Source organism: Scleropages formosus, chromosome 10, assembly GCF_900964775.1.
Source record: "Scleropages formosus chromosome 10, fSclFor1.1, whole genome shotgun sequence".
In the NCBI taxonomy this organism is placed as follows: Eukaryota; Metazoa; Chordata; class Actinopteri; order Osteoglossiformes; family Osteoglossidae; genus Scleropages; species Scleropages formosus.
The window spans coordinates 16,175,751-16,186,114 of record NC_041815.1 but is presented as its reverse complement, the minus strand read 5'-3'; the positions used below and the strand labels follow the sequence as shown (position 1 = coordinate 16,186,114).

Below are 10,364 nucleotides of genomic sequence, written 5' to 3'. Positions count from 1 at the left end.
GCTCATAAACACATTGATTGTTATAACCTATCGGTTCATTCTGGAGTCTTTTCATCGTTAATACTGAGTTTATTTAAATGTGTGTTTTTCACAAAGAGCAGCAAGCTGTTGTACTGCCTAGGCTAGGGTCACCACTTAGAAGTGTTAAAAAAAGAAATTATTATTATAGTATACACTGTACACTCAGTCAGTGTATCCACATTTGACAACCCTTCTTCTCGACTGAAATTCTGGGAATATAACATTCAATATCCCTAAGTTTATGTGTGTTAGCCCTGATACTTAACGGAAGACATAACAGAATCCGAGCTCTTAAATGTTGTATTTAACCAACTTTTCAGAAGTATATCTCAACAGACATGTAGACAGACATAGGTAAATATTAGTGTGTGTGTGTGTAGCATCGTGGTTAAAGGAGCTGTATGCAAGGTTGTCATTTTTAATTCCTTCGATAGGTTGGCATGGCAATAAGGTGTTAGATGTTGAAGTCCTTACCAAAAGACCCAGTAAGGTGTTCTGCTAATGCATGAGAAGGTCCTTTATCTGAGCGTCTGCTGGAAACATGATCCACCTGTGACTGTTTAAAACTGGAGAAATGGTCGGAGGAGCAGGTCTAAATAAGTGTAGACATTCTGCAAAATTATTGTGACTGTAACTGATAATTCAGTTATTGCTATCCACATCAATGTACGATGAGTTAGGGTCAGCGTTGTGCTTGGAGAACTTTGTAAGCAATACGTTCTGTTCAGGAACATAAGCACCGTGAGTCTCTAAAAACTACTTTTGGTAAACATAGTGAATATTGAAGTAAGCTTGGGTAATCTGTGTAATAGCTTAGAGTTTTATGCATTACTAGTTCTACAAACTGTTGTGCACCCCCAAATACTATCTGCAGTTTTGAAATGTATTATCTTATGCAGAAACCCTAGTGGGTGTTTAACACGCACTGTGATACATTCTTCCTTGCATTTGAAGTATACCGTACTTTACAGTAGAAAAGTAGAGAACATTTTTGTGTTTTAGCAATGGTAGAGAGAGCTGGCACTGTGACTGTGGCAGAGCAATCGCTATTATTTTGTACATATTGTAACGTTTCTCTGCTCCATGGCTGTTTAGTTTCTTTACGTGAAGCTGGATCAGAAGGCCTTCCGGAATTCGTACAGAGACCAAGAACTACCAGTGTCATCGTTAGCCCAACAGTGGGCGTTACTGTGTGTAGCTGTGGTGCTGTCAGGCTCCTCGATGGAAAGTGGGGGCATTCTTGATGTGTGGTCAGTAGAGACTGTTGAGTAAGGGGCTCCAGTGTAGCTGTGGTGGTGAAGGTAGGCAGCAGAGTAGTGTGCCTCCTCCAAAGGCTGGAGTGGGTACAGCTGCGGGGAGGGTAGGCCTGTGCTCCGTCCTGACGTCCGGCACTGTGAGGGGCTTCCGGGCTCTGGGCTCGTGGATATCACAGATGAGGATTGCGCTGGCACAGGGGCCAGTACCTCAGTGCAGAAGCCCTCCATCTGGTTCCCTGGATCTGCCTCTGGCTGTTCCCAGGACTCTCTCTGTGCATGGAAATGGCAGAAAGAGAGGAAATGTCAAAGACAGTAACTTCACTCTGAAAAAGGGGACAAAATATATTGCATTTTAGGGGAACTTTTTAATATAAATGTTGTCTTGATTTTTGTATTTCTGTGAAATGTGGGTTTTTCCTCCCCAAACTATGTTACTACCTTTCCTGTCCGTTATTCATCTGGCTGATTTTATTACATAAATTAGCTTCAGCACAGTCAGTATTGAGCTAAACTGGGGAAAAGGGGTGGATAGAGGAAGACTGCAAGGTCTTTGGATTCTGGGAAGTTTTTAGTTCATTTTTTATCTTACCAGAAATACATGGGCTGGGTCTCCAGAGTATGCTGGAATCAGAGAAGAAAGTGATGGGGTGAACAGGGCACCAGCTGCAGTGGGGTAGGTGCTACTGCGATATTCCCCAAAGGGTTCTGGGTAGTAATTGTCCTTGTCCATGGGATAGTTTGTTGTGGAAGATGGGTCATAGGTGAGAGGCTTGCCCTCCAGTGGGAATGAGTAAGCTTCAGTGGTCGGTGGCTTGCTTGGATAATGGGAGGAACTGAACTCCGTCCCATGGATGAAGGGCCTCTTCAGGCTGTAGCAGCCGGGAAGCATGTGGGGTGCTATAAATGGAACAGAAGACATATGAAAGTACTTAGGAACAATAAATGAAATGGGATTCATAGCATACAAGCATGGAAGTATGTCAGGGACTAAGAGGGGACAGGAGACAGCATGTATGAGGACAGCAAGTAAAAAAAGACACATTGCTGCATGTATGCAGACTGTCTGTGGAACAGGAGATACAACAGCATGTGGGGCACTGTAAGTGGAATACAAGACATGGCAGCATGTGACAACAGCTGAAATGTGAACATACGGCAGCATCTAATGGGATTAACGTTGGACATGAGGCAAATTGTAGCACATGAGCATAGGATATAGCACAAGCTCTATCCTATAATGCTGTAAAAAGTACAAAGTATTTGTCCCCTTTCTAATTTTCTCTATTTTTGCAGCTACTTGTAATATACAGGTAATGTGATACAGTCTTCTGAAATTGTCACTTACACTCCACTGGATTTCTGGGGAAGATATAACCGCAGAGATTTGTCTTTAAGATGCCTCTTTTCATACTGCTTTTTATGGCAGAGAGCTATGTTGGTGTTCCCTTTAGTCAGTTCACAGAACTCATTTGTCATGATGTCTAAAAGACAGCGTTATCTGTACAAATCAGCAATCATACTTCAAATAGGCTTCCAAGGTTTACTGAGTCTGCGACTGAGCTGGACATATTGGCTATACTTGGCGAGGTCCCGCAATGGGCCATACATCCTGATCCTGTTTTGTTCTTCAGCAGGGTTCTCAATCTGAAGTGTTTCAGTTCAGTATCCTGTTGTATGATTAGGGGAAATCTGGAAAAACATTATAATATACCAGCAACTGGTTGTGTTGAGGACCAGAAGTCTGTAAACTCAAGCGAGTTTTTACCCCAGCAGGGAAAGTGTAAACTTTGACTGTCACCAAAAACTTTCATAAAGTAACCATTTCTGTTATCATTTAAAAGGTATATGTAAAAGTAATACAACGGGTAACAGGAGTGGAAAATATTTATATTGGTACATTTTTTTGTATGTCCACTGATTGCACATCATGTTTCCACCAGATCGTCACATTTTCAGCTCTGGATTAGAAAGTGACATGAAAGAATTATCAGAGAGATTTGCGTGCATTCATCGTTTTGCATTTGTTGCAATCTAGCTTTCTCCCACCTGATGCTGGAACGAGGCAGATTTTTGTTTTAAATGCTTAGGTCAAGTCAATACCTGCCCCAACACAAGCAGCTGCATGTCAGATAACCTGTTCTACAGCCTGTTGTGTGCCTTGATACTGATGCTGGTATTTTGAACTTTTGGAACATTACTGCTTTTGTTCACATTGATGCTTCAATGTGACTGTCTTCTCTGTGATGGCTGAATTTTGAATATGCTGTAATATAAAACACTCTATTTTACAATGGCGGTGGCACAGCGGGTTTGGCCAGGGCCTGCTCTCTGGTGGGTCTGGGGTTCAAGTCCTGCCTGGGCTGCCTTGTGATGGACTGGCATCCCGTCTGGGGTGTGTCCCCTCCCTCACCAGCCGTGCTCCCTGTGTTGCCGGATTAGGCTCCGGTTCGCCGCAACCCCTCTTGGGGCAAGCAGTTTCAGACAGCATGTGTGTGTGAGAAACCCCAAATATCCTTGACAGATGTCTCTAAAATGATTTAAAACAGTCCAGATAATAAAAATAATCAGAATAATAAAGTACAACTACACAATATTTATTTAAGTTGCCTAGAACAACCCACCCAGACTGCGCTGTTGATGGCATTACAGTGAGATGGATGGGGAGACAGAAGTGTGAACACGAGTTTTATTGCACCTCTGCATCGTTAGACAGCAGCACTCAGAGTACTCTCACACCTAGAAAAAAGCTCTCTAACAACAGAACAACATGGGAGTCAATAATCCGCCAAAACGCCATACAACGGTTGCCCAACAACTGGTTACATTTACAACAGCAGTGCTGCATTTTGAGAGCGCTACCACTCCCATCGCTGCTTCTACAATATGTTTTGTAGCATTTTTTGAGTAAGAAAATATAACGAAACACATTCTTACAAGCAAATTTTTTATGTTTTTTTCAGAGGCACTTGACAAAAAGGCATTATAGCGAGAGGGGCTGGGGCAGGTAGCAGAGAAATGTATTCATTTTGGAGAGGCGTTATAACAAGAGTACTGATACCCGGAGGGTGGATTGCGAGGTACGCCTGTAATTGAAGATGACACTGGTAACCATGTGATACAGTGATGAAGGGGAAAGTTATTCTCACCTGGCACCGGGACAAAGGCTGGCTGTGAAGGATTCGTCGCTTCCTGTAGGTTAATAAACACATGATCATTAGGGCTGGGGCAGAGCTGGCATCATGGCTGGGGTTGGATATAACTGTGTTCACATCTACAGCCATGTGGTAAAACAACTCTCACTGCATGGCTGGCTAAAATACACTTTATGGAACAATAACAAACTTATATCTTAATGTATATGTCTCATATGCACACGCAATGCTAGCGACAGCGTCTAGAACTTTAAGTAAACCTACTTGCAACAAGTTTTCTGCGCAGTTGTGCCAGCTACACACTATAACAGGTCACTGTTATGGTGTAGTCGCTCCATTTCTGACTGCATTATCAGCTGTGTCACTCTACACCTGTGCTTCCAGTCTGTCAGTCACCTTCTCCTGCTCCTTCCTAAACCCAGTGGTAATCAGCGTGGAGACCAGCATCCTGGCTGGGCGGAATATGCAAAACACTGCCGCATTAACTCTCAACACAGTGGCAGTGCACCTGCCCCCCTCTCACAGCATCCGGCAGTGCAGAAGATTGACAAGAAGTCACTAAGTCACAGTCACTGTTTGGTGTGCAACAGCTTGAAGTCACATGCTGCATCAGAATGAAGACATATGGATTATGTATTACCGTTTTTAGGCCAGTTTTCCATTTTTATTTTCATGTGTTATTTTATTATAGTGTTATTTTGGTATACATCTTCCTTTTAGTGCAATAATTGTGGTGAGATTATTGGTGTTTGGTTATTCTTTCTCAGGTCAACTACTGATGAGCACTGTCTTGTGCTCCACCAAAGAGGAGAAAAGGAGACATGGAAATAGGGGTGGGAGACAGTGGTGGATGTGATGAGCTCCCCATTTGTTTGCATATGACAAACACAAAAAGTTGATATCAGAGCTGCTTTGGCTGAAAGGGAAACAAATTGTGTGGGTTTGATTTGAATGTAATTTGTTGGTGGTGCTGTGGCAAGATACCTTCACATGGCTTATCTGTGTCTCAGTGCTGATGGAAAGTTGGCTATTCCTCCTCAGAATAGTTATTGACCTCATCTAAAACCCTTGAGAAGGGTGCTCTAACTGTACTGCTGAAGTATAATGTTCTGAAGATACTCTACCGTGTGAAAAAAGTAAGCGAAGTACATAAAGTAGAAAGCGTCAAACTGAAACGTGCATGATTTGAAGAAATGTATCTGCTATGGGAAGGCCTGAAAAAATGTAGAAGATACGTCAAAATGATTTATTCATTTATCTGATGCCTTTCTCAAAAATGACTTATGGTTATATATTAACGTCCTTTTAGTTATTTATTTATTTAAACAGCTTGGTAATTTGTACTGGAGAATTTCAGGTAAGCACCATGCCAATGCGTACTGCAGTGGAAGCAAATGCAAGGTGACTGCTCTAAACAGTACACTACCTCCTGGCAGAAATTGCGAGTATTGGCACAAAAAAAATCTTGTGATGAACACTACTTCCATGATGCTAAAGATTCTTATCATTCGCCTCAACAAAAAAAAGCGTTGTGCATCTACCTTTTCCATGGAGCTTGTCCTATTGCTCTTTGACTGTATCCCCTGTTGGGGCATGATGGCTGTTACTGCGTGGTCAGAGAGGGCTGGTGTTTACTCCAGCATTCTGCCAGAAACAAAGGATGGCATACCTTGGTGAAGGTGCGCCTAAGGATGAAGCCAGCTCTCTTTTTTTTTATGTAAAAGGCTGTTTATTTAGGACTAGCCTCACTTGCCCTGCTTGATTTCTATATCATTCTCCTTTAACTATTCACCTTATACATCAAGGACTTCGGCCCATGTTTCTGTTTACAGAGGAGATAGATATGTAAATATTCAATATTCTTTCAAATTTTTTACTATTTCGCTGAATTGGTACAATGAAAAAATTATTCTTAGGGTTATTCTTACTATTGTCATTGTTGCTTAGCTGTCAGTTTTATTCAAAACCGAAATCATGGGTTGCATTTTGAAATCATACCTATTTCTCAGTATGTTTCAGCTTTTAAATTTTATAAAAGCAGTAAGTCCTTGCAAAGTTAAAAGCACAGTTTCGTTGGAAATATTACATGACAGTCAGACCACCATTTACAAAAACAAACAAACAAACACACACACACACACACACACATTTTCAGAACCCCTTGTCCCATACGGGGTCGCGGGGAGCCGGAGTGTAACCCAGCAACACAGGGCGTAAGGCTGGAGGGGGAGGGGACACACCCAGGACGGAACGCCAGTCCGTCGCAAGGCACCCCAAGTGGGACTCGAGCCCCAGACCCACTGGAGAGCAGGACCCGGTCCAACCCACTGCGCCACTGCGCCCCCCCCAAAACAAATACACTCAGCTGTTAAATCAGCCAACAGTATAGGTGCATAAAATATAAACTCAGTTATTTGAGTTTATTTTGATTAAATGTCTGTTAAATGCAGTTAAGATGATTCTGTGGACAGTCATGCATATGTGGGGACATGCAATAACAATGAGAGGTGTATCATGAAGACATGTTACTCTGCAGACTACTGCTGTGTCTTTTGAACGTGCAGCACGATGCGACTCAAAGGAGATAGGCAACATTGACGGGCAGCTTGTGAGTGCAGAGTGTACCCTGTTTGTGTGAGGCAAGAATGGCAGGCTTTGATTTATTTGGGTCGATAATGCTACATTTGTCTGGGGCCTGTGAGAAAAACAAGGGCCTGCTGGCAGGTGTGCACCTCTCTAGCTTTGCATAGGCTACCCACATAGAGCATACGACGCAGTGAACTCACTGCAAATCCAACAGCTTGGCAGACACAGGCGCCGTCACCATTGTTCTGTGCTTCTTTGTCTGCTTTCAGTGCTTCTCTGACTTTGCTTTGGTCTGGCACTATCTGTTTTCAGGTATTCCCTATGGCTCTTTATTTCCACTCAGTGCAATACAAAAGAAAAGAATATCACGTATGTTTTTTTTTTTCTTTCTTTCTTTCTTGGATTAAGGGCTTGCAATTCTTTAGAAGAAAAAGATAAGCCAAAATGTAAATATGTTCCAGGGAAGTTTTGCCACAGTGCCCACAGATACTAACTGACAGACCGCAGACAAGCTGCTGGCTGTGGCCCATTATGAACTTGCCTTCTACAGTCTGCTGTCCTTTAAAGAAAGGACTGAACAAAAAGAAGAGCGAGAAAGCAGAAATGAAGGGAAAAGGTAAAGGAGGAACAATAGGAAGGAAATAAATGTGGAAAATCACAGGTGACAGTGTATGGACTGAAGGAACTCACATTGAATCTGGGTGAGGTGGACTGTTGGGATCTCTTCTCTGCTAGAAGGTCCTTTACTGTATGCTTCACACGCACTCCTTGGTACACTCGTTTGGTGTAGTCTGAACAGATCCAGAGGTTCCATTAGAAAAATGAACAAAATGAGAAACCATACTGAACCTTATCAGTTTTGACTATGCAACTGCTTATAGTTTGACTCAAGAACTGTGGAGGTGCTCATTAAAACCTCTACAAATTTAGAACTGATTATGGCTTGGAAGATACTGAAATGTCATTTAAAGGTTTGGAAAAATATAGCGGAAAATGCTTGGAATTTGCTTTTTATTGCAGAATTAAAATATATCCCCAACCATGTCAAGTAAGAATTTTATTAAAATAAGATACAGCATTAGTGTGACAGAAAGTACGAAAACCTTCTTACCTTGAAAGCAGTGGGTCAGAGATAAGATGTAACCGAATCCAGATATATTCCCACAAATTGCAGTCTGAGAGTACAAGTTTCCCTGAATGTTGCCAGAATGCTCTGAGCGCTCTCTGTCTTTTGTCACTTATATAGATTGACATTTTAAACCAAATTATTCCAAAAAAACCCATACACAAATAGGGGAGCATATTTGGTTATCTTAGACTGTTAGTCAAAATATTACAAATGAAGGTGTCAGTACACACTATCAACAGGCTCCAGTAACATTATGGGGTGAAAGTGACGCTGAAATGTTTGTTGGCTTTCCACATTTTTCATTTCAATGTTGCAGAGTTTACTTACAATCCATTACATGCTCAAGTTTATGTTGCGTAGGTACATTTGCTCACTTAACTCAGAACCCCAACATAATCCATGTGGTCTTTGTTGATTTCTGTTATTACTTTTACTACTGAGTTGTTATAAAATGTTTATTAAAGTTTAGCTATATAATCATCAGATTTCCACTTGCCAGCTGATATACATTTCTTGCTTGTACTTTTTTCTTTGATTCTGTGTGGCTTTGATGTCAGTGGCTTGGTTTTTTTGTCTTTTTTTGTGGTTCATAAAGACTTTTTTAATATAACGAGAAGTAGACACCTCACAAAAACCTCCCGCTTATTATTGTGTCACTAATGCAGTTGATACTCACAGACTATGATTATTAATATTGTTTCTATTTTCTTCCGTAAAAATGTAATATCAGTAGTTAGTAAAGTGATATGGTAATACAAGTTTTATGTCACTCATGTACTGCATTTCATGTACTTATATGAATTTATTATGTATAATGATGAGTGAAAATGACATACTAAAAAGGCAGGAAATGAATATCCTGATTGTTACATTTTTCCTGTAAAAGTTAATTTCTCCCTGGTGTAATGCCTCTATCAGAAAAAGAAAAAACATTCATATGATGCCTAAATCCTATTATTCCCATTTCTGTACATGATTGATAATTGCATGCAAAAAATGAAGGATTATGTAAAAGATCCAGGCTTTATGTGGTTTTAGATAAGTAGTCAATCAATACCAGTGAACACAGGGTGGGGTGCATGATGCATAGTGGAGGAAATCACACACATTTAATGAATAACTAGCATTTTCACTAAAATAGTGAAAATTAATTTTAATAGTATTGTCGCTTTTACAAATAGGTGTAAGCGATACATCATCAGCTTTCTGCAGCCGTATTTGTCAAAGATTTTACTCACAGTAACATAATGAATGACATCTTTGTTTACATTCAAAAAACTTAAATGAACTGTATTATGCAGTGCAATAAGTTAAGCAGTAGTTATTTTGCAATGAATATTTCATGTTCATTTCTATCATTGGAAAGGCTGCGTCCTTCATTGAAGGTCTTTATCAACTGAATGAAAATGTTGCACACAAAGTTTTGTGAATTTCTCAGCAATTATTTGATTGCTAGTAAAGCAATAATAATTCAGTTTAAGCCTGTTTAAACAAATTATACAATATTAATATATATATAGGCTTATATAAATATTGCCGTTGATATATTTACTGATGCCATGAACAAAACTGACCACTATTTGCATTTTTTGAGAGTTTCAGATGGTCTTACCAGTTTCCATAGTTCTTGTGTTTCAGGTCAGTCTGAACCAGGGTTTTGGAGGCTGCAGTCGCATTGGTGTTTCATCAAATGTTCAGATAAAAAGTATCACCATGAGAAAGACATTTCTTGCACTGTCTTAGGGACCTTTTTATTCTGTAAACTAAGGGTAGTGCAGCTTTTTGAGTGACCTATATCAGTTTGTTTAAATGCAAATGGTTGGAAGGACGTTTCTCAAGAATTTGCATCCACATCCTAGATTAGGAACGAGAGATTGACCTGCTAGTGTACTCTTTAGCTGAAGCGGCCTACCTCTGCAGCCTGTATTTTCATTGTGTCAGTATTGCCGTATACTTTAATATTAAAAAGACAAAAAAGAATTGTTGAATGTCACAATGTGGGACTATTCTTTTGAAGCACAATTTTTGGGAACAAAAATAGCATGCTGTCAAATAATGACTAAATATGTATTTTTTTATTATTTTATATGATGTCCATTATTTACTTTTAACAGTTTTTAGAAAAATGCAGTTTTATTCTTTACAGACATATTTTAATTTTTTTGTGAGGATTATATTAGAATGTAGTAATGTACCAAATTGTTTGAAGGCATCACATGT

At 40.2% G+C, this 10,364-nt stretch overlaps 1 protein-coding gene across 2 annotated transcripts; it reads right to left on the bottom strand.

Moving 5' to 3' along the window:
• Positions 1-191: 191 nt before the first annotated feature.
• Positions 192-9,881, bottom strand: LOC108928789 (uncharacterized protein C11orf53 homolog). Of its 2 annotated transcripts, XM_018742927.2 has the most exons (5): positions 9,757-9,881; positions 7,706-7,806; positions 4,424-4,466; positions 1,867-2,174; positions 192-1,547 (listed from the first exon to the last, which is right to left on the bottom strand). In XM_018742927.2, exons 1-5 carry the CDS (start codon positions 9,764-9,766, stop codon positions 1,137-1,139), a joined length of 873 nt encoding a protein of 290 aa, XP_018598443.1. In that variant the 5' UTR covers positions 9,767-9,881; the 3' UTR covers positions 192-1,136. The 2 variants fall into 2 exon arrangements, with proteins under 2 accessions (XP_018598443.1, XP_018598442.2); XM_018742926.2 differs by lacking the exons at positions 4,424-4,466; positions 7,706-7,806; positions 9,757-9,881 and having other exon boundaries at positions 1,867-2,571.
• Between the last annotated feature and the right edge of the window lie 483 nt (positions 9,882-10,364).

Coding starts and splice junctions, on each gene's coding strand:
- LOC108928789 (XM_018742926.2), bottom strand. CDS start 2,439: ATGCTGCCGTATGTTCACATTTCAGCTGTTGTCACATGCTGCCATGTC. Junction 1,548..1,866: donor ACCCAGCCCATGTATTTCTG/GTAAGATAAAAA, acceptor TTCCATGCACAG/AGAGAGTCCTGGGAACAGCC.